Source organism: Pipistrellus hanaki (assembly GCF_964339955.1).
Source record: "Pipistrellus hanaki genome assembly, chromosome: 6".
Taxonomy (NCBI): Eukaryota; Metazoa; Chordata; class Mammalia; order Chiroptera; family Vespertilionidae; genus Pipistrellus; species Pipistrellus hanaki.
The window spans coordinates 31,698,910-31,722,943 of record NC_140508.1 but is presented as its reverse complement, the minus strand read 5'-3'; the positions used below and the strand labels follow the sequence as shown (position 1 = coordinate 31,722,943).

The window sequence follows — 24,034 nt, the reverse complement described above, 5'->3', positions numbered from 1 at the left end:
ACCTCAGGCTTTTACAGCTCCTCCCTGCTTCCTTCTGGTTTTCTCCTTGCTTCTCGTTGTAGAATTTCCAGTCAGTCGACTTTCCTGTAGCTCTGGGTAATGTCCATTTTATATTTTAGTTGTATTTTATTGAAATTATTGTGTGCGGCTGCGGTTAGGTGTTTACCTGTGCAGCCATCTTGGATCCTCCTCTAAATACTTCAACTTATCAGCATTTTATTGATCCTTTATTTTTAATAATATTTTTGCTTTAATGTCTATTTTATAGATATTATTTATAGGCTCTATCAACTTACTTTTGGTTATATTTGCCTCATATTCCTTTTTACATCCTATGATTTTCAACCATTATGTGTCTTTATGTTTCAGATATTTCTCTTTAACAGCATATTGCTGGATTTTTTAAAAATCTAGTTTGTTTTTCACCTTGCAAGTTTAGTCTAGTTACTTTATTGATATTATGATTTATTTCAGATATTTTTCTATTATCTTTTCTGAATAATATTCCTATGATCTTTGTACTTTTTATTTGTTCCACTTCTATTTTTTTTTTTCTTTCTTGCTGTTTAAAATGGTTTAGCTACTTTGTTTGATGTGGTGTATGTATTTTTTTTTAATATACTTTTATTGATTTCACAAAGGAAGGGAGAGGAAGAGAGAGATAGAAACATCAATGATGAGATAGAATTATTATTCGGCTGCCTCCTGCACGCCCCCCTACTGGGGTTCAAGTCCTCAACCCAGGCATGTGCCCTTGACTGGAATTGAACCTGGGACCCTTTAGTCCGGACGCTAACGCTCTATTCACTGAGCCAAACCAGCTAAGGCTGTATTTCTTATTTTATTTTCCCCTTTACTGGCTTGGAAATTTATTCATTTCATTTCTATTCTTTTAGTCATTACTCTTAAAATTTACTATATATTCTTAATAAAGTCATAATTTCTTTCCTGACTAATATTATAATCTTTGACAGTAGTGTGCCAGAGCTGGCTCATACTGACTCAGAAGTGCTAATTATTAGTAACTCTGCTCAACTCCATATTCAGAGACTTCACATTGATAGCTTGAAATCAGCTATGGGAGGAACATATAACCATGAAATCTACAAACACTATAAATCAGGGTTTTCCCCTCGCTGGAAATGGTTGTTAAATATTTGCCAGTACACCATCGATCTTAGGACATTCAATTACCCTATGAATTTTGATTATTTTTTAATTCTACACATTATTATTATTATTATTATTATTATTATTATTACTAGTGACCCAGTGCATTAAATTCATGCACATTAAAAGGGAATTAATTAGAGGAAATATTTTAATATTGCCATTTGTTCTTTCTCTATAATAGAAGTATAAGAGATGAAAGAAAATTAATAAAATGTATATGAAAATCTACCTCCTGTAAGAGTCTGGGGCATACCAAGGGACCCACAGTCAAGTCCCTGGCCATCTCCACACCCCATCAAACCCCACAGGGAGAGGGGCGCAGCCTCAGGTCCCCTGCCCTGGCCTCAGGTCTCCCAGCCCCGGAGTGAGGATGCAAGGGCATGAGGGTGTGATGACCATTTGCATATTAGCTCTTTATTTTATAGGATTATTATTATATATAAACACCAGAGGCCCAGTGCACAAAATTCATGCACTGGTATAGCCCCTAGTGGCTGCTGGCTGCTGGCCGGGGGTTCCCCTCCCTTCCCCCAGCTGCCTGCCTCCACCCCCCCCATCCCGCCCACCCTGGTAAAACTCCCAGACAACTCTCCTACAGTGCATGAATTTTCATGCACTGGGCCTCTAGTGCATGAAACAACTTATGCAACTCAACAGACTGTAAAACTTTAAATTTGCATTTTCTACATTTATTTTTTTTCTTTTTTATTGAATTTATTGGGGATATCTATATACATTAGAGAAATATGCTAATTAACTGGAACACAGGAACTGGTCGACCAGACAGGAGGTTGCTCACACAGCATCTGGCGGTGGGGTGGCAGGGGCCTCCACATGACTGTGCTGGATGGAGGAGGACCTGATCAGCAGCGGCTGGGGCTGCATCAATGACTCAAGAGTGGGCGGTGCAGTGCAATTTCAAATCGCCTGCTGGGCTCCTAGTTGGTTAATAAAATTATATAGGTTTCAGTTGTGCAATTCTGTAACATCATCTGTATATTGTATTGTGTGTTCACCACTCCAAACATAATGTTTTTTAATCCATATGGCCATTCTTTGCCTTTTAATTGGAGTGTTTAATCCATTTACATTTAATATAATTACTGAAAAAGTAGGATTTATGTCTTGGATTTTGCTGTGTTTTTTGTCTTATTTTGTTGTTTTTCTCTATTACTCCATTACTATCTTTTTTGGGTTAAATGGGTAGTTACCAGTATATCTTTTGTTGCTGTTGTTTTTATTTAATTTTGAGTAATTTTCTTAGTTGTTTCCCTGGGAATATAAATTAATATTTTAATTTAAAACAATCTAATTTAGATAATAAAATTAGCTATAATAATATATAGAAATAGTGCTGCAATATAGAGTCATTCCCTTTCCTCTCCTTTTTTATTAATTTTCACTAGAGGATATTTTTCTATTGATTTTTAGAGAGAGTGGAAGGGAGTGAGAGAAACATCAGTGTGAGAGAGACACATCGATTGGTTGCCTCCTGAAGATGTCCTGACCAGGGCCGGAATCAAACTTGCAACTTGATTGAGAATCAAACCCAGGACCCTTCATTGCACAGGGCCGGCTGAGGCTTGCATTGCCAGCAGTGGCAGCAGCAGAGGTGTGATGGGGCGTCATCTTCCCCTGATTGCTGGGTGGCCTCCTGCCCCTGAGGGCTCCCAGTCTGTGAGAGGGGGCAGGCCGGACTGAGGGACCGCCCCTCCCCACTCCAGTGCATGAATTTTCATGTACTGGGCCTCTAGTTTTTTATAAAAAAAGATCTGTTAGTCCTTAATTCCCTCAGTTTTTGTTTATCATCTTAAATCATCCTTCATGTTTATTTAATTTTAATTTATACTTCATGTTTAAAGAGTAGTTTTACTATAATTTTTTGGTTGACAACTGTTTTCTTTCAGCACTTTGAATATGTCATTTTACTGTCTTCTGACCTTTATAGTTTTTAATGAGAAGTCAGCTGTTCATCTTATTGAGGATCCCTTGTCCATGATAAGCTGCTTCTCTCTCTTGTTGCTTCTTTCTTTGTCTTTGTCTTTTAACAGTTTGAGTATGTTTCTATGTGTGCATCTCTTAGTTCACGTTACTTGGAATTTATTAAGATTCTTAAATGTGCAGAATAAGGTTTTCATCACATTCGGGAAGTGTTGGGCCATTATTTCTTCAAACTTTCTTTCTGCCCATTTCCTTTCCTTCTTTTCTGCTGGGGCTCCGACTATGTGTATGTAGGTATTTTTAATGGTGACCCAGAACATCTTAGGCTCTATTCACCTTTGGTTGTTCTTTTTCTTTCTGCTCCAGAGCTGGGTTCTCTCAATTGACTTATCTTCAAGGTCACTGATTTTTTTTTTTTCCTCTGTCAACTCAGATATGTTGAATTCCTCTAGAAAAATTACTTTTAAGGTGTCCTTTTCAACTCCAGAATTTAAATTTGGTTCTTTTTAAAAAATACATTTTTATTGATTCAGAGAGGAAGGGATAGGGAAAGGAAGAGGTAGATGGAGGAGAGAGAGAGGGGGGGGGGGGAGGGAGAGGGAGAGAGAAATATCAGCGATGAGAGAGAATCATGGATCAGCTGCCTCCTGCATGCCCCACACTGGGTATTGAGCCCAAAACCCAGGCATGTGCCCTGACCAGGAATCAAACTGCAATCTTCTGGTTCATAAGTCGATGCTCAACCACTGAGTCATGCCGACTGGGCTAAATTTGGTTCTTTTTTATAATTTGTGACTCTTTATTGATGTTCTCTATTTGGTAAAATATTATCATACTTGCTTTTATTCTTTAGAAATGGTTTTCTTTAGTTCTTAAAGTATTTATAATAGCTGTTTAAAGTACTTGTTTAGTAAGTCCAACATGTGGGCTTCCTCAAGGACAATTCCTACTAACTGCTTTATTCTCATCTTTGAGTGATAGTTCGTTGTTACTTTGCATGTTTCATAATTATTTGTTGAAAATTAATAGTTTAATAACATAATGTGGTACTTCTACAAATCAAATCCCGTCTTCTAATGTTTGTTGCTGTTGCTATTTGTTTAGTGACTTTACTGGACCAGTTCTATAAAGTCTGTATTCTTTGTCATGACCACTAAAGTTTCTTCTGTTCATTTAGCTTAGTGTTCTGCTCATAATTGAACAGGCATTTCCTTAATTGCCTTGGACCAATAAGTCTTCAACCTTTTCCCAATAGGTTGTGCGTGCGTGTGTGTGTGTGTGTGTGTGTGTGTGTGTTAGGGAAGCTCTGCCTTTACCTTCACTTCTTGCTTGTGCAAGGTTCCAGGGCCAGCTAGAGATGGGAGACTAGGGAGGGCTTTTTTTTTCTTTTTCTTTTTTTTCCGACTGTCTGAAATTTCTATAACCTTGCTCCGGATGCAGCAGAGCAAGGCCTCAAACCGTTCCAAAATGTTCTCGCAAGCTCTGTAGAAATGCACAGGGTCACCCCAGACCCAAGCACGCTGGAGGAGATCTTTTCTGGACACCTGCTCTTCCCCGAGTACACACATTACCTTCTAAATTTCCAGGAATATATAAGAACTTTTCAGAGCCTCCTAGGAACATTTCATTCTCACTTTTTCCTGACTCTGTTTGCCCCAACTAGTACCAGTGCTTCCAGCAACAGCAGTTTGAACAGTTGCCACAGATTGTTTTCAACAAACACCCTGAGGATAGGGTTTTTCCCACTAAGAAAGATCTGAATCAGGTCAAATAACAAGTACTGAGAATGGGGCTGCTAGGGAGCTTCCAGGTAGGTCAAATAGTAACGATTGTCTGGAAATACAGATTGTTAAGAATTTTCAAAACCAATTTGTCCATTCCAGTGGCTGCTAGACTCTTGGTTGTCATAACTACCAAGGTTTCAAGGCTGCTGGTTTTCAAAGCTACCACCGAGCTGAGGAGAAGGGAATGGGATAGGACAAGTTAAAACACCGCATAGCTCTCTGTTCTTACTAAGATTACAGAGCTGTTGCTATAAAACACAATTGTGTAAGATTGGCTGGGTAGCTCAGTTAGTTAGAGCATCATCCCAATACACCAAGTTTGTGGGTTAGATTTCCCCAGTCAGGGCACATATAAGAGGCAACCAGTGAATCCATAAATAAGTGGAACAACAAATCAATGTTTCTCTCTCTCTCTCTTCACCCTCTTCCTCCCTCTCTATCTCTCTCAAATCAATAAATTAAAAACACATAATTATGTAAGCCTTTACATAATGGTAAGAGGAAGTAAAAAACAACGGTAAGGCTCTAAGACAACACTATCCAGTTGAACTTTCCGTGATGATGGAAATGTTCTACACTGACCAATATGGTAGCCGATAGCTACATATACCTATTTGGCCCTTGAAATGTAACTACTATGACTGAGGAACTGAATGTTCAACTTTATGTAATTTTGACCAATGAAAATACATTTTTAAAATTTATCTTTATTATTGAAAGTATCATAGATGTAAAACCCCCCCCCTTTATATAGCCACATTAAAATGGCTATCTTATTAGACATCACAGCTCTAAGATTAAATAGTTGCTTGATTGACCAGAATGGTGCAGGAGTAGGTGAGGAAGATTTCATCCCATGAGAGGCCCACAGCTCTCCTCCTCTGGCTCCTGGGGTGGGACAGGAGCTGTGGACTATGAACACTCGGCATGTAGTTGTACCTAATGCGCAATAACTATTGAACAGGTCATGTCTGAGCCACCTGGCCGATGTAAGCTTTCATCTATCCTATTGGTGGCAAACTTAGGCCTCAATCCCTAGATCAGGTAGTAGTACAAGCCGACAAATTCACTTCGATGAGAAGGACTTGTAGAAGCTGTGAAAGAATATGCCCCTCTTCCTAATCCAGTAGTCCATGGAACATTCTGTCAATTCCCCCTGAAGGTTCCAGAACCTTCCTGCTGGTTCAGGGCTGAAGCAGGACTGAAATTTTCCCTCTTGCCAGAGAATGAACTGCACTTCTTCCCCTGACCCCCTTTCAGAGCTGGGAGCATTTGAGGGAGGAAGTAGAGAGGGTTCATGAGAGGTTCCTCCATGTGCCCTGGGGTTCATGTGGGCTAGGAGGCCAATCACAAAGCAAGCCATCCCTCATCCAGGGATTTAAGGGAAGGTATCTGGGCAGCTGAAACTAAGCTTGAGATCAGAGCGGCCCCCAGGCTGAGGCTGGAGGGAGCTGTGGACGATGCCTCCAGAGGATGTTGGTGGAGAGTGAGTATGGGCATGACGAGGCCTGGGGACCATAATGGGTGGAGTGGGAGATGGCTAATAAATGACCTGTCTGCAATTTGAATGATAAATCCTCACCAAAAAGCTAAGAGCTATTCAGGATTGGGGGACTGAAGCCAACTTGGAATGTGTGGACATGTGACTCGGAGCAAGGTCTCACCTTTCTCAGCTCCAACTTCCTCATTGTAAAATGGGGCTGCCTTGCCCTGGCTGATTTGGATGAGTAGATAGACTGTCAGCATGCGGACTGAAGGGTCCTGGGTTCGATTCCGGTCAAGGGCACATGCCTGGGTTGTGGGCTCGATCCCCGATGGGGGGGGAGGGGGCGGTGTGCAGGAGGCAGCCAATCAATGATTCTCTCTCATCATTGATGTTTCTATCTCTCTCTCCCTCTCCCTTCCTCTCTGAAATCAATAAAAAATAAAAATTAAAACTAAAATGGAGCTGACTCCTAAACCCAGCTTGTAGGAATGTGGTAAAGTTAAGTGAGAGGTGTTGACACAATGTCCAATACAGGGCCTGCCACAGTACCATTTCTTACCCCACCTGCCCTCACCTTGATTGACCATCTTGGGAGGTAGTGCACCTGAGCCCAGACAGCAACAGGAAAGTCCATTAGAGGCAGGGATGACCTTCCTGACTCTGACTCAGAGATGAGCAGGAGAGAGGAGCTGGGCCTCTGTCTGAAGCCCTGGGATGGCGGCTAGGAATGGCTCTGATTCTGAAAAGGAAGGGAGCAGCACTCAGTCTTCTATGTGTTCTCTCCCTGTCACTGGGGCATTATAGAAGGTGCCAGCCCCGCACCTCTGCCTCGCGCATGATTCATAAAGAAAAGGAGCCAAGATCCCTGGCTCTGGAGCCTGGCTCACCCACCCAAGGCCAGAGGAATATACAAGTTCTTCCCTAAGTCTCAGGACCTCATGTCCCCAACTACCCACAAGTACACCTCTTCCTCTGTGGCTTCCCTCTGCCCATCCATCCCCAGCCCACCAGTCACCCTACGTTTTCTCCATCCCTCCTCTTCTGTTCTCCACATCCTGCATTCACAGAAGACTCCCTGGGCTGGGGTACATGCCAGGGGCCTGTGTATCTCTGTGTCCACAAGGACACAGTGTGCTTCATGCTCAGGTCCCTGCCAGTCCACATGGGGTGCCCAGAGGCCTCCCATTAGCAGCCTCTCCTCCCTCCCCTCAGGCCCCATTAGGAGAGAGTGGAGTCACCACCACTCTCCTGGGCAGCTGGGGGCCCGCTTAGCTGTCTCTCCCCCTCCTCTTCCCCTCTCCTCAGGCCCCATGCCCGGCCCTGAGGTTTGGAGAGCCTCGTAAGTGCCCTATCAACATGTTAATCAAATTACTTAGGAGCTAAAATTGACGCTGTTCATTAATTATACAAGATTATGCTAATTGTGCATGCAAATGCATGCAGGGGAACAGAAGGTGTTCAGGCGCATGGTGGGCCATTAGCATAGAGGATGGGGTTCGGGTGCATTGGCATGCTAATGTATGCACCCTGACTATTTATAGTCCCCCAGCCCATCTGCACTGCAGCCACCTCTGCCCCAGTGAGGACCATGGTGGGAAGGCCAGGTCCAGGCCTGGCAGGTGGCTGCTGCCCCAGGCCAAGGCCAGGAAGGGTCACTCCCACCTGGGCCTGAACTACCCCTCATACCAACCTCCTCATCCACCATCCCTTCTCTAGCCTAGGCCCTTTGGTGCCTGCTAGTCCCTGGATGCAAAATGACTTTTCCAAATGACACAGCCAATAAAGCATCCTCAGCTGACTTCCTGTCACCCTCAGAGTCCAAATACCACAGGACTTGGTGCCAATACCCCCAGCCCCCAGGCCCTGGTCCACAGCTGCCCTCCTCAGTCTCATCAGGCACCACTGGGAAAGTGCCGTGTCCCACCTGCCCCTTGGCAGGGCTGTTATTCCCTTTGCATGGAATTCCCTTCCTCCCACTTCTCTCCCAGGAAAAATGTCTCTGCTCCTCCAAGACCCCAAATGCCCAAGCTCACACGTGACCTCAAGGACCCCTTCCACTTCCCCAGGCAGAGTGGCTGCTACAGATTGCACTTGGCAGGTTATCCTGTCATGCCCACCACTCTATCCTACTAGCTGTACTTTAAGTTTCTCTCTTTCCCTGAGTATTGTACTTTTCTTAAGATCGTGTTCATCTCTAGATTACACTACCTGACACCTAGAAGGTGTTTAATACATCTTTATGAATGGGTGTGTTGAGTGAATGAGGGAATGAATGGCCCAGCCATCTGCATCCTCTTCTGTCCTTGAGCTGGGGGCGGGGGCAGCAGACAAGAAAAGCAGTGGGGAGCACAGACCCTGCCCCAGATGTTCTGCTTTTCCTGAGCTCGAGAGCTCAAAGGCAAACCCTTTGAGGTGAAAATTAGTGGAGGATTCCCGACCCCTGCTCCCAGCCCCCCACCCCCTTCCACTCTGCTAGTCCCCATCCCTGGATGCAGGGCCATCTTTGGTCTTGGAATAAATAACGAATTTTATTTCACCTTTTGCTCCCAATCTGCATTTTTCCCTAAGGCCTTGGCAGGACACATGCTTTGGAAACCCTGTCCCAACCCATGTATCCATTCACTTTGCTTCCTCCTTCTAGAGTCGCACTGTCTGATGTGGTAGCCAGGAGCTACATGTGTCTATTTACATTTAAATCAATTAAAATAAAATTGAAATTTTACTTTATCCAATAGCCACATGTGGCCAGTGGATATCATTTTGGGAGAGGTTCTATTGGATAGCACTTGTAATCTAGACATTCATTTCCTTGCTCCTGACAGCCCTGTACTTGCAAGGACCCTTGGGCCCCGTTACTAGCAGCTTTCTCTTTGGAAATGGGAACATAATTTCAGCTCTAAGTATCTCACAGGGATATGAGGAGGCGGGGGGGGGGGGGGGGGGAAATACTGGTAAAAGCTTTGCAATCTGGTTTCTTAGGATGCCATTCCTAGAAACAGGGCTGGAGATGGGGATTCCTGTGAACGTGATGTATTGGAGCCCTGACCAGTGTGCTCAGTGGTTTGAGCGTCAGCACCTGCACCAAAGGGTCACAGGTTCGATTCCCAGGCAAGGGCAGGGACCTGGGTTGCAGGTTCTATACCCGGCCCTGGTCTCTCTCACATCGACATTTCTCCTCGCTCTCTCCCCCTCTCCCTCGCTTCCACTCTATCTAAATATCAATGGGAAAAAATATGATCTAGTGAGGCTTGACAGACAATTTTTTAAACATTCAAAAAGGAAAGTGATGTATTGGTAGAGCTCTCTGAAAAGACAAGAAGTGAGGGAAGCAGGACCCGGCAGGAAAAGGGATTTAGCAATAAGATGGTCTCAGCTGGAGCCCAGTGTCAGCCTGACCCTCTGGAGAGTTTGGGAGTATGAATAGCACTAAGAGTTTATCATCCTTGTAATGTCCGTCTGTTTTGGCTGTGGCTGCTGGTGGGGACCTTGCTTCTGGCTGAGGATAATTCACAGAGAGTGGGTTCCTCAACAGCCACCAGTCACAGAAGCTGGGGTGAGGGAATCCAGGCACCGAGTGGTCCAGGCACCTGGACACTGCCTTCCAAAGAGCAGCTCCGTCCACTCTGCACTCCAGCCCCAAGAACCCAGAGGCTGACAGTGGGCTCACATCCATCACCTCCACACTCCCCTTACCTCTTGCCGCTTTTGAGGGAAGGACTGTGCTAAGGGAGGTTTCTTTAGGCAATGGTTCACACCTGAGAAGTTATGTAAAAGTCAAATGTTTGCACTTGAGTCAATCCAGCATCTGCTTTGATACGAAATATTTCATTGACAAGGAAGGCTCATTTTAATTTCATCTTGAGTTGTTTTTACAGGGAGGAATAAAAAGCATTTATAGACATGACTAAGAAGGCAACACTGAGTTCAGGAAGTGGTAAGGTAGGTGTGTGAGTGGACTGCGCCCAGAGTCATGATGAATAACTACTACTCTCAATTGCTTTATTAGTTGGATGGCCACTGTCCACAGCTCTTCATCTGGCATTTTATTAAACTTTCCGTTATGGAGGATGTGGAACATATACACAGAATAGAATAATGAAACCATCTGTACCCTTCACTGAACTGAACTGCAACACCGGTCAACGTTTGGCTCATATTAGGCAACTGTTCATTAATTGCAAAAATCTTCTCTGGCTGAAACCGGTTTGGCTCAGTGGATAGAGCGTCGGCCTGCGGATTGAAAGGTCCCAGGTTCGATTCCGGTCAAGGGCATGTACCTTGGTTGCTGGCGCATCCCCGGTGGGGGGTGTGCAAGAGGCAGCTGATCGATGATTCTAGCTCTCTTCCCCCCTACCCCCCTGTAAAAAAATCAATAAAATATATATTTTTAAAAATCTTCTCTGACTGAGAAGGCCCCATACTAGGTGTAAGGGCACCTGAGCCTCCTTTGCAACCCTGATGGATGTGTAACCTTGAGGAAATCCCCATTCAAGGGCTAACCTGGTCCCTGCATGGCCTGCCTCTTTTGAAGGATGCTCGCTGCACAGAAGCCTCCTGGCTGGGGCTGGGTTGGACTCTGAGAACCACACTTAGAGGGATTTTTCCATGATTCTTATCCACGTCAGTAGTGCATGGAGTCCCAAATTGATATCCCAAATTTGGTATTCCCTGTGACTTTGTAGCTTATCCTCTGTTTTCTCATCTGTAAAAGTAGGAATGATTGCAGACCTCAGGACCATGAGAGGATTAAACAAGATAACGCAAGTGAGAACTCAGCAGGGTTTCTAGGCTCTTGCTAAGTACTATACTTGTAAATTAGACCAGGATGACCTTTTTTCTTTTTATTACTTCTGAGAGGAAGGGAGAGGGTGTGAGAGATAGAAACGTCATTGGTAGGCTGCCTCCTGCATGCCCCCTACTGGAGATCTAGCCCGAAATCTGGGCATGTGCCCTGACCAGGAATGGAACCGTGACTTCCTGGTTCGTAGGTCGACGCTCAACCACTGAGACACACCGGCCTGCCTGGATGATTTCTTAAATTTATTTTTGCAGTTTTATAATTTATTTGTAACTCATGCTTTTAATTATGGTGTTTTCTTCTAGTAATTCCAATGGCAGCCCCTGGGACTTGTCCTTTCTCTTACCACCCTTTCTGTGGGATCATGTCCCCAAAGGGCCTCCTGGCCACAATGGGGAGAGCACTGGGCACAGGTTCTGTCTGCCCAGGGGCACAGTAAAATGCTCACCCTCCCTGGGGGCACTCAGTTCACCCAGGGCTGTGGGCTTGGCTCTGCCCCCTGGGTAAAGGCAGCTTCCCCAGACCTCCAGCCCCATGGGCACAGCGGGGCTTTTCAGAAACACCCTCTTCTCCCATCTCCTCCCTCTTCCCATCCCTGGAATCATGCCGGCTTTGGGGTCCTCAGAGCTTCCCAACCCCTCAACACAATTCACACCCCGTCCTGTAGGATGTCCCTGGCTCCGGAGCAGGATGCTCTGCCCTCACTGACCTAGATCCTGCCAGGCTCTCCTTCCAGGAGAGTGTGCAGTTATGGAAAGGGGAGAGGGAGGGAGGGAGACCCAGAGAAGAAGTGGGATATGTGAAAAATCCTGGAGTGAGATTGCCAAGTTAGATATGAAGCAATAAATAAAAAATTGTAACCTTTAGGGGTCATTTCTCTCCCAAACAGAAATATTTACTTCTCCCAACAAAAAGCACTTGCATCTTATCAGTTTTCTGTAGATTAGCACCTAACTTTATGACATTTGGGCCCCATCAATAGCAAATATGAGTCAAACTTACTTTCCCCTGGATAACAGCTAACTCTTAAATGGCTTTGTTAGCATAGTACTCCAGAGCAACATAGTCAATATAAATGTAATGCAAGCCACATATGTAATTTTTACATTTTCTGGTAGTCACATTTTTAAAAAGAAGTGGTAATATTAATTATGAGAATATATTTTATTTAATCTAGTATATCCAAAATTATTATCGAAACATGTAATCAATACCAAATAATTTACTCATGCGCCCTGGCTGTTTTGGCTCAGTGGTTAGAGTGTTAGCTGATGGTCTGAAGGGTCTCAGGTTTGATTCCTGGTCAAGGACATGTACCCTGGTTGCAGGTTTGATCCCCAACCCCAGTTGGGGTGTGTGTGTGAGGCAACCAATCGATGTGTCTCTGTCACATCTCTATCCCCCCACCTCCCTTCCCTCTACTCTCTCTAACAAAACAACAACAAAGCAATAGAAAAAAATATCCTCCAATGAGTATTTTTTTACAGTTACATATATATATTACATATTTTACATTTTTCTAAGTGACTGAAATATGATAGGAATTTTATACTTACAGCACATCTCAGCTCAGACAAACTGCATTTGTAGGGCTTGTGGCTGCTGTGCGGGGTAGTGAGCTCTGGCGCAGTGCTTCTCAAACTTTAGGGAGCATCAAAATCACCTGAACGCTACCTGGCTGGTGTGGCTCAGTGGTTGAGCATCAACCTATGAACCAGGAGGTCATGGTTCAGTTCCTGATCGGGGCATATGCTCAGGTTGTGGGCTCAGTCCCCAGTGCGGGGCCTGCAGGAGGCAGCTGATCAACGATTCTCTCTCATCATTGATGTTTCTCTCTCTCTCCTTCCTTCCTCTCTGAAATCAATAAAAATATATTTAAAAGAAAAAAGAATCATCTGAGGCCTATGAACACACAGATTGCTAGGCCCCACCCCCAGGAGGTTCTGAGTCAGTGTGTCTGATCTGCATTTCTAGCAAGTTCCCAGGTGATGTGGCAAAGGTGGTGTGGGTGCCAACTTGAAAACCACTGTTCCAGAATGTGTTTGAAAGGGCTCACAGGCCTCTTTTTGCCTTATTTGCCAACTGTGGATAACTTTTCTAACAGCTCCGAGGCTGGCAGGGGGCTGGCATGTGCTCTGCAGCAACAGGCTCTCTGGAGAATGTGAGCATTGGCTGGGCCTCCGGCTGGGTGGGAGCAGCCCATGGCCTACCAGCTGGCAGTGGGTGAGATTTCAGCAGCTCCATCATTGATGGCATCAACTGTGTGCAGTTGTGTGTTTTTTTCCTCACCTGAGGATATTTTCCATTGCTTTTAGAGAGAGTGGAAGAGAGAGGGACAGATATTGATGTGAGAGAAGAACATCGATTGGTTGCCTTCTGTATGAGCCCTGACCACTGCCTGGGCCGGGAAGGAGCCTGCAACCAGCTATGTGTCCTTGACTGGAATTGAACCTGGGACCCTTCTGTCTGCAGGCCAACAACAATCTGCTGAGCCAAACTGGCCAGGGCAACTGTGTGCAGTTCTGAACTTCAGGCTCAGAGTGGGGAAAAGGGAACCGACTCTCATACCCCAAGGAGGGCTCAGGCCTTGTGTGGCTGCTTTTTGCTCAACACCACTCTGCAAGTAATGCCAACCAGGCTCAAAACTGAGATGTCCTGGGGAGGGTCTGCACAAGTGGAGGTGCCAGAAGGGCATGGGGCTCTCAGGGAGGCGTGGTCTCCAAAGGCCAGACAGGAAGTGGGAATTGGTGTGGACCCAAAGGACAAAAGCATCCTGTACTGGAAAGGGAAAGGGTGGGAAGACCTGTGAGCAAGGGCTGTGGAAGAGGCCAAGAGGGGGGTCTACACTGTGTGTGATTAAGGTGTCAACACTCTGGCACAAAGGTGGGGCACGACTACTGTGAGCAAAGAAGCGTCTATACCAGTGGTCGGCAAGCTCATTCGTCAACAGAGCCAAATATCAACAGTACAATGATTGAAATTTCTTTTGAGAGCCGAAAACCGACATCTGCTCATGTGCCATGAAGTTTCAATCGCGCTGTATGTGCGCGCCCGCACATGGTATTTTGTGGAAGAGCCACACTCAAGGGGACAAAGAGCCGCATGTGGCTGGCAAGCCGCGGTTTGCCAACCAGTGGTCTATACTATGGGGTGTCTTACAGGGGTAGGGAGTCTTTGTGGTGGCATATAATGTGATATAAATGGAGTATCTACACTGTGCAGATGTATTATTTGGGAGCATTTGAGTTGCTGCACCTTGGGGAGGGCCTGTTGGATTATATATGGCATCTACACAGCGTTGACGACCTTATGGGGACATACAGGCTGTCTGTCCCACAGGGTATTTTGTAGAGGTGGGTGGAGTGCATGCATGATGGGTGTGCACTATTTGGGGTCACATGACATATCTGCACCTCAGAGTTCTACAAGGGTCTATGTGTGAGCGGACCTGCTGTGCGTGAGGGGGATTTGTTGGGAGATCTGCTTACTATATTCAATGACTACATAGTACTTGCAGTGGCTGTATTTAGGGTGATCATATATAACATAAAATGGTATATTAATGCATATACTGTCATATTCTTTCTGTGCATATACTATGTAGGATGGTCACACACTGTGTAATGGAGAGACTCTGCATGTGATTAGTGTACCATATGTATGTGATAAGTACAGACTGTGTGCGGAGTACGTATTGAATAGGCTTATATGAAGGATATACCCTGAGTGTGTTGAGTATACACTTTGTGATGGCTATATTTTGTGAGTAATAGTACATAAGGCATCTACAGTGTACAGGATGGATATACTTTTATGACAAGTGCACACTGTGTGGGTGATGCTTACACTTTGGGGAGGGACATGCTAAGAGATATGGACGCACTATATGTGTGATGGGCATATACTATGACATATACATGGAGTGGGATACGTTTACAGTAAGTGTGAGTACCTGCTGCATATGTATACATTGTGTGGTGGGTATAATCATGAGTAATAGGTATATATGGTGTGCATAATGGACATATTCTTTAAGAATACACTATGCAGGACAAATAGGGACTGTGTGATTCCTACACTGTGGGAGTCTTGTGTGTATGAAATAGTTGTTGGGATGGGTCTACTGCGTGGATGTGTGTGTGTCGTTTGTGATAGGAATATCAGGTGTGTCTGCGTGTGAGCACACAGAATGCAGTCACTCTGCTGGGAGGGGCTAGCAGGGAGCAGTTGGCTCTTTACCTGTTTCCAGAACCCCCAGACCCTGGAGCCCACCCCCATATTGTTTCAGGTTCTTCCTCAAGTTCTTCCTCAAATGCAACCAGAACTGCCTGAAGAACGCAGGGAATCCCCGGGACATGCGTCGCTTCCAGGTGGGTCTGGGAGCGGGCTCACCCTGCAGACCTGCCCTGTCCTGACAGCGGGAGTTCGGGGCACCCCTGCCGCCTGGGAAAGGCCTCCAGGGCAGATCGCTGCCCAGCCCAGCCCAGCCCAGGGCCTGCTGCCTGCGGGGGTGGGGTGGCTCCATCTCAACTTATGCCGGCTGCCAGGGGAGGCTTCATTAGAGCCCCACTTAAGGAGATGCTAATTGTGACATTTTTACATGATTAACGACCCAGCTCATTTGCATAGCGTGAAGCAGCGAGCAGCTGCCCTTAGCACATCCCCAACCTGCACACCCGTCCCAGGGAAGGAGGGGGGAAGAAGGCAGCCCCAATTTCCTCCCAGGGTGGGGGCTCCTGCTGACGGGTTCTCAAGCTGATGCTGACCCCCTGGTCAGAACTCTCACTTCACTTGCCTACAAGCCATTCCTGCCTCGGAACCCCAAGAACAGAGCTGTGTGTCTGCAAAAACCCTAGCCACTCCACCCAAGGAGACAGTTTACTCCCCCCCCCCCTCCCCAGAGCCCTTGACTTTTCCAGCTCCGGGGTTCAGTTTCCCTGGGCAGTCAGAGATTGGGCTTCTGAGAATGTCACTGACCCAGCTGGCTTCCCTCCCACCAACCCTGAGGGGCTGAGGCTGTTCCCCATGTGAGTGACCCTGAATTCCAGCACCCAGCCACCACCGCCTCAAGTTGCTGGTGCCCCACACGTTTCCTCCTGGGGGCCTCCCCGCTCCCCGGGGCTCCAGCCAAGCCGGCCTCGCTCTCCCCGCAGGTGGTGGTGTCCACGACCGTGAGCGTGGACGGGCACGTGCTGGCCGTGTCGGACAACATGTTTGTGCACAACAACTCCAAGCACGGCCGCAGGGCGCGCCGCCTGGACCCCTCCGAAGGTCAGGACCCCCGGTTCGCCCCCGCTGCCCGCAGGCCCAGCCGGCCCCCCGCCCCACCCCGGGGCCAGCCCCTGACCTGGCTCCTCTCCCGCCCCCCAGCGGCCACCCCCTGCATAAAGGCCATCAGCCCGGGGGAGGGCTGGACCACGGGCGGCGCCACCGTCATTGTCATCGGCGACAACTTCTTCGACGGGTTGCAGGTCGTGTTCGGGAACGTGCTCGTGTGGAGTGAGGTGAGCCCCCCGCTGCAGACTGCCCCCGGGCTCGGGGCTGGGCCTTCCTCTCCGGGGTCCTCACGCGCAGGCCTGCTCTGTCCCCTGGCAGCTCATCACGCCGCACGCCATCCGGGTGCAGACGCCCCCGCGGCACATCCCCGGGGTGGTGGAGGTGACCCTGTCCTACAAGTCCAAGCAGTTTTGCAAGGGGGCCCCCGGCCGCTTTGTCTACACAGGTAGGTAAGGAGTCAGGTGGGAGAGGGGAGGCCTAGGGTCCCCGGCAAGGAGCCCGGTCCTTGGTATCCATCTGGAGCCCCCGCCTCTGGGTTAATCAAATCTCCTTGTGGCAGCGCCCCCTAGCGGCCGCTCTCCTCGCTATGCACGCCTTCCACCTCGCGCTACCTGCTTCCCTTGCGCTTTTCTCTCTCCCCCTGGCCTCTGGCTCCTCAGTCCTCCCCCAGGAGCTGAGTCCCAGCGCTCCTCGGCCTTCTCCCCGCCTTGGGCCTTCTCCCCATGGTGTCCAGAGCATCCCACTCCTCAGGGTCTACAGTAACATCTCCACGGGCATGTTTATTTTAAAGGTGCCCCAATAGGGGCATCCTCCCTGGGTCTCTTGGTTCCTCCAAGCCTCACTCTGCATGCAAGCCTCACTCTGCACACACACACACACACACACACACACACGACCTGAGTGAAAGCCACTCACTGAAGATGAGGGGTAGAATCCTCCATCCCAGCTCTATTTGGCCACTGGCCAGAAATCCCCACCTAAGCCCAAGCCACGCACTTCTCCACCCCCCACCCCCACGCTATCATCCAACAGCTATTCACGGAGCCCTTCGCGGGGCTCCCACCGCTGGAGAGACCCTGCTTACTGCCAGGGAGTTCCAGCCTGGCCGGGGAGCTGAGCAGTGAGCACGTGCTCCGCTGTGGAGGTTCACCGTGGAGGGGGTGTCAGCCAGGGGTTCCTCCTGCAGAGTGGTGTGTGTATGGGGGAGGGTGGGATGGAGAGGGGAAGATAGATGTGGAAGGAAGGTCATCCAGGGAGAAGAGAGAAGGAATGCAAGTGCAATCACCCGGAGTGAGTGTTCTACACTTTGGGGTAAACGAAGGGAAATTCTCTAAATCTGGCGTGGAAGGTGGAGGTAGGTAAGGCTTCCGCTGGTGCGTTAGGTTGGGGTGAGGTGCTGCTGAGAGTGCACCTGAGCTGTCATAAATGGAGATTGTTGCGGGGAGTTGGGGGGGGGGGTCTTTTATGGCAAATAATTTACATCTGATAAGACCAAATGCAAATGATAAAAAAAACACCTTTCCCTCCAGTCCTGCAGAAGCTAATATACATATACAGTGTCCATTTTTGTAATAAGAAATGAACTCAAAAAACATCCAAGATCACCAACCCGAGAGGTTGGGGCTGGGCTGGGTGGCAGGGCCCGCGGCCGAGGCTTCTGGGCTGGTTGCCGCTGGGCCCCGCGCCGGGCGTCGGCAGGGGGCGTCCTCCAGTCGCTGTCGCTCTCCCCAGCCCTGAATGAACCCACCATTGACTACGGGTTCCAGAGGCTCCAGAAAGTCATCCCCAGACACCCCGGAGACCCCGAGAGGCTGCCCAAGGTACTGCGGGGGGCGCGGCGGGCGGGATGAGGTGTCCTGTGGCGGAGGGGGGAGTCTGGGCGGGGAGGAGGGTGTCCTGTGGTGGAGGGGGCAGGCGGGGGCTTTCGGCCCCTCCATCGCCCCCGGGACTGCTCCTTGGCCCGCTGTCTTCTCCCTGCCCGCAGGAGGTGCTGCTGAAGCGGGCGGCCGACCTGGCGGAGGCGCTGTACGGGGTGCCCAGCAGTAACCAGGTAGGCGCCCCCGCGCCCCCGGGGCTGTGTGCGCCCCGCCCGCCCCGGGCTGCCCGGCGCCCTCTCTGTCTCCGCAGGAGCTGCTCCTGAAGCGCGCGGCCGACGTGGCCGAGGCTCTGTACAGCGCCCCGCGAGCGCCCGCGCCCCTCGGGCCGCTGGCCCCCAGCCACCCGCACCCCGCCGTCGTGGGCATCAACGCCTTCAGCAGCCCGCTGGCCATCGCCGTCGGGGAAGCCACGCCGGGCCCGGAGCCGGGTGCGTCCTGCGTCCCCAGGGCGGGCGACCCTCCCTCCCCTCCCCTATTCTCCCTTCCCCTCCTCTTCCCTCTCCTCCCCTGCCCTGCCCTCCCCGGCGATGCTGCACCCCTGACCGCCAGGCTCTCTCCCGCAGGCTATGCGCGCAGCTGCAGCAGCGCGTCCCCCCGCGGGTTCGCGCCCAGCCCCGGCTCGCAGCAGAGCAGCTACGGCAGCGGCCTCGGAGCCGGCCTCGGCGGCTACGGGGCTCCGGGAGTGGCCGGCCTCGGCGTGCCCGGCTCCCCGAGCTTCCTCAACGGCTCCACGGCCACCTCGCCCTTCACCAGTGAGTGTCCCCTGCCCGCGGAAGGGAGACCGGGGCTCCCGGGAACAGCGTGGGGCTCAGCCCCGCGCCTCCCAGCCCATGGGGGGGAAAGGCTGCCGGCACCTTCCCTGGAGCATCCCTGTCTCTGGAGCAACGGCATTGGCCTTGCCACTGGGAGCCAGGCCAGCCCTCAATGTGCGACACTCTCTCTCTCTCTCTCTCTCTCTCTCTCTCTCTCTCTCTCTCTCTCTCTCTCTCTCTCTCACACACACACACACACACACATACACACACACACACACACCGGGCCCTGGGGCCGGGACAGTTCTTCCACCGTTAGCTCTCTTTGCTGACTTCATCGCTTCTAACCTTCCCGTCCTCCCGAAACCGGTGTTTAACTGGGGAGCGTCCCTCTGAACCTGGCGGACCGCCACCTTTTCCTTCTTAAACTAGAACTTCGGGAGGAGTGTGGCGCCCCCTGCCGGAAGCCTGAGGGAACTCAGGGATCAAGAAAAGGGAGGCTTCCGCCTGGCCCCACACTCCCCTGGAGCCTGGGTCTGAGAGGCCGGGGAGCCGTGGCTCCCTGCGATGGGGTCATGCAGAGCGGGCGGATTCTCTGTGGTCAGACAGCTGGATTCAACCTCTGAGTGTCCAAATCAGGAGCTGTCTGACATTCAGCGTGTTATGTACTTTGAACGTCAGTTTCTTTGCTGTAAAATGGGATCATTGTCACCCCCTGCCTAGGGTTGTTCTCAGGTCTGAATGTGTCACTGGGCACTAATCATTCTCGGTCTGGCTTCTTGGGGTGGGGCATTTCAAAGGCAGGTGGATGGGCAGCAGGACATTTAGGCTTTTACCATTTGCACTTCCCTCAAGTCCCTCTTTCCAACACCAAGTTGTTATAGCTTAGCTATTAAGCTGATAATTATAAAGCACCTACTGTGTGCTGCAAAGCCCCTCCCTATCCATTGTAAGAGAGATTGTGCCTCACATACTGGGGGACACTTTTGAGCCAGAGGGATGAGGAAGGCTGCGTGAGAAGCTGGTCGTGGCTTTTCCTGTGGTTTCCTCATCTGTCCCCCATCTTATGTTTGCTATCGCTGAGGATCAAAGTCTCTGGCCACCTGCCTAGCCTTCTTAGCCAGTGGCTGCACCCTGGGTACTGCTCTTTCTGGCTGTGGGTTTGAGTCTGGCACTCTACTCCCTTCCCAGACTCAACTTCTGGAACCCTAAGCCCCATATTCCAGCATCCACACAGGCGATGGCTCTCTGGTATCCTTCCTGTAGCCTCTGTCTCTCCTGGCCATTTGCTCGGGCCAGGCTCCACCGCTGTACGTCCCTTCAGTTCTGGGAGAGCTCTCTCAGACCTCTCTCTGGGTGACCCTCGGATTTGGAGCACCCACGTCCCTCCTCCACTATAACACTGCCATCAGCAGTGGAGGCACTCCCTGACCCAGGGGGCAGAAGCCAGGCGACCTGAGATCTCCCCATTCAGCCAGAGGATCAAGCGTTCTAGAGCTGCTTATATCCCACTTCCAGCATCAGCTGGGGACACCCTGGACTCGCCCAAGTGCCAGTCCCATCTCATAATATTGCAGTGCTTACCCAGGTCCCCATCCACTCCTCGTGTGCAGAGGACCTACATTGAACTGAGAGAGAACAGAATGCCCAGAGGGAGAGGTGATTGATAAGGGGAGCGCACTTGTGGAGGAAGTTGTATGAGCTCTGGTTCTGGACAGAGGCCTTGTAACAGGAGCCTTCACCTACCCCCAAACTTTATCCCTGACCACTTGTCCCAGCTCCGCTATGAACCCCGGTCTTTGTCTCTGAGTGAGGACTTTGGTACTCTAGGGCCCGTAAATATTTTTCAGTTCCTCAGATTTCCAGTGGTTCTCAGCGGGAATCCTGTGTTGTTCTATCTCTTGCTCATCTCGCTCTTTGAGGCCACCTCCCGGTATTTGATTCTGTTGGATATTCTGGTTTTGCTTTTGTTTTTACCTAGTCTGACTCTGTCACCTCCAAGCCCCGAGAAAGGGTCTCCAGAGCCCCGCAAAAGGCGGGTGTTGGCCCAGGACCTCAGAGGCTCCCAGCCCGCCTCCAGACCCTGCCCTGAGCGGGTCCCCCCAGAACCCTCCCAGCCCCCAGTGAGGTCTGGGCCTGGGGTCAGCAGCCCATGCTACTCACTATGGTGCTGTCTCCCTGTTGTGTCTCCCACTGCCTTCCCTGCCGCACCTGCTCCTCCCCGCCCCGCCCCGGAGTCATGCCCTCTAGCCCCCCGCTGGCTGCTGCCTCCTCCATGTCCCTCGCGGCGGCTGCCCCCACCACCAGCGTCTTCTCCTTCTCACCTGTCAACATGATCTCCGCTGTCAAACAGAGGAGCGCCTTTGCCCCCGTGCTGCGCCCACCAAGCTCCCCAACCCAGGCCTGCCCCAGAGCCCACGGAGACGGGCTTCCAGGTGAGCGAGGGGTTCTCTCTGCCCACTGTGGCCGGTGGAGCAGCTGGGCTTGAGGGGCCCCTGCCCTCCACATGTCACCAGAGCCTCCTGCCAGTTGACCAGTTCTCCCTGTAGGGTGCAGAGCAACGAGCTTGGTACGAGTCCAAGGGGACCCCCTCTTTCCTGTCCCCATAGCTTGGTATGGTCACCACTCTGGATGCCATCCACTGGCCACTTGACCAAGGGAAAGGGGACTCACATTCCAGATGGAGAAGGTCTGAAAACCATCCCAAGGCCCCACCCCCATCCAGCTGAACCCAGGGCAGAGACCTAATGCTCAGCCTGAGGAACCCCACGTGGGCTGCGTGCTTTTTACCTGTGCGTCCACTGGAGGGTAGCACACACCACTGTGAGGGACGGGTCACTTGCTGATGGAAGGGGACTGGCCTCGGACAAAGTTCAGCCCAGCTTCCTCTCCCCATTTTACAGATAAGAAATTGAGACCCCATCATCCCTCCACATCCCAGTTGTGAAATGGTTGTCATTTGCCACTTCATGTATCACTCCTCCAGCTCAACATCCAGTTTAACAGCCTGAGCCCTAAGCAATAGTGTATAGCAAGTCAAAAGAAGTCACATCCCCTAGAGATGACAGTTAGGATGGGCTTGCTAGACAATGCTCTAGGGTGATTTGAAAGGGTAATCCCTTTTTTTGCTTTGTTTTTTTTTAACCCAAGAGAGTTTAAAATGTGAGGGGTGGGGAGGACAGAGGGCCACCGGTACCAACCATGGGAGGGGGTTAGACAGGGGCAAGGGTGATGGGAGTGATGAATGTCATGGAGATGGGGGAGGAAGCCATGCTGCTGCTGCCGCTGCATTGGGCATCGGTGCTCCCGGAGGCTGGCCTCTTTTCTGTCCTGGTACCTGGCCCTCTGCTGCCTCACCTTGAGCCAGGCCCTCTGGCACGCCTCACCTAACTCTCTGCGGTGCTGGTTCAGACCAGCGCTAGGGTTGGCTGACTACCTCCAAGGCTCTTGATAGCGCTGTGCTCAGGACAAGTTATATGCCCTGTGCACTGTCTCCAGCCCAGAGAGGCAGGCAGATAAGATCCCCAGGCTACACACGGCTCATAGCCCCTCCCCTTGGTTACTACAGACCAGTCTTTTGAGGATTCTGAGAAGTTCCATTCTCCAGCCCGGGGGCTTCAGGGCCTGGCGTACTCCTAATGCGGTAAGTCTCCGGCCGGTCCTTTCCCAGCCTTCGATGGGCTCTGTCTCCAAAAGACCTTAGCCAGGACGGGGAGTTGGGGTCCAGGTCTTCCTCTCCGGGGCCCAGCTAGACGGCTGTCAGGGCCACGCAGCCCACGCAGTGGCCCAGACTGAACAAGCATTAGGAAGTGGCTTCCTGTCCCCTGCAGCCAGCCTTCATTCAAGACCTTCTCTCCATCTCCCACCAGGTCTGTGGGCCGGGCCCCTGCTGGCCCGGAATGGAGGTCCCACCAGGATTCACGCCCGTGCCCTGGATGGCAGCACAGACAGATGCAGGGCCAGGGCTGTGGACAGACCTCAACCCATGGGCCTGAGTGGGGAGAGGACTTCCTCCCCATGCTCACGGCCCTCCACAGGCTTCCTTCACCTCCCTTCCTTGGGGCTGGTCGGAGCCCCAGCACTGTGCTGATGCTTTTGGCAGGAGAGCATCCCAGGAGGTGCGGGATGTAGGACTTCACACTCTGGACCGGTTCTTGCGGAAGAGATGGACTCTGTGCAGACCTGAGGCATCAGGTGACAGGAGCACAGGAAGTGGACTGCGGGAAAGAGAATAGCTCAGGGAGAGGAGGCCTGGGACGGTCCCATTTGTGTCTGGCCCATCTCGCTGTCCCAGAGCCCCACTTCTCTCCAGGGCCTGGGAGAGGTCCAGCAGCCTCAGAAGGCCTGCCCAGGCTCCCATGGAGCTTCCGATGGCCGCCTGACCCCGTGGCTGCCCCCCTCCCATCGCAGCCTGCACTCTCACGCTTGCCACATCATGAATCCCAGTGGGGGCTTCAGGCATGGCAGTGCAGAAGAGGGGGTGCTAGGCCCCCTGAATTATGGGTCTTCTTCCCAATATATGTCCCATGGACTCTGGCCCCCCCACACACACATGACTCTGCTGGTCCCATAGAACCATGGAACGGGCCCAGCTGCCCTGGACTCACACTCTGCTCTGTTGGGGTTGGAGAAAAGAGAACAATAAACACAGATGCAGGTGGCCACCCGGCCTCTCCTGCCTGCTTCCTTGGCGTGGGTCTGCGTTTCTAGGCTTCTCATGAAGCCCGTCCAAAACGTGCCCCTGGGCAGCCTTCTTGCAGGTTGGGCTTTTCAACAGCCCCAGAGTTCCACTGAGCAGCTATTCCCTACCCAGGTCTGCTTTCAGGTACTGTGTGGGGATGTGGGGAGAGGGCGTACAGGCCTGAGGACCCAGGACATGGGCTCAGCCCTGAGATCTTTGGCTGGGAGCACATTCTGCCACTGAGGACTCCGTCCCCTAGCTGACT

General features: G+C 50.7%; 1 protein-coding gene across 2 annotated transcripts in view; it reads left to right on the top strand.

Annotated features, from left to right (window-relative positions):
- The window catches only part of EBF4 (EBF family member 4), a 50,960-nt gene extending 27,181 nt beyond the window's left edge, over positions 1-23,779 (top strand). Inside the window, exons 8-18 of one of the 2 annotated variants that reach the window (XR_014795245.1) lie at positions 15,471-15,552; positions 16,336-16,453; positions 16,553-16,686; positions 16,778-16,904; positions 18,191-18,279; positions 18,444-18,509; positions 18,587-18,764; positions 18,900-19,088; positions 21,442-21,523; positions 22,657-22,731; positions 22,958-23,779. Coding sequence is in view for 1 of the 2 variants with exons in the window: in XM_084886882.1 (XP_084743008.1) it covers positions 15,471-15,552; positions 16,336-16,453; positions 16,553-16,686; positions 16,778-16,904; positions 18,191-18,279; positions 18,444-18,509; positions 18,587-18,764; positions 18,900-19,088; positions 21,326-21,523; positions 22,657-22,727 (1,252 nt within the window). In the remaining variant the exon portion in view is untranslated. Of the gene's footprint in view, positions 1-15,470; positions 15,553-16,335; positions 16,454-16,552; positions 16,687-16,777; positions 16,905-18,190; positions 18,280-18,443; positions 18,510-18,586; positions 18,765-18,899; positions 19,089-21,325; positions 21,524-22,656; positions 22,732-22,957 lie in introns of both variants that reach the window. The other variant, XM_084886882.1, reaches the window with a different exon arrangement.
- Positions 23,780-24,034: the final 255 nt, after the last annotated feature.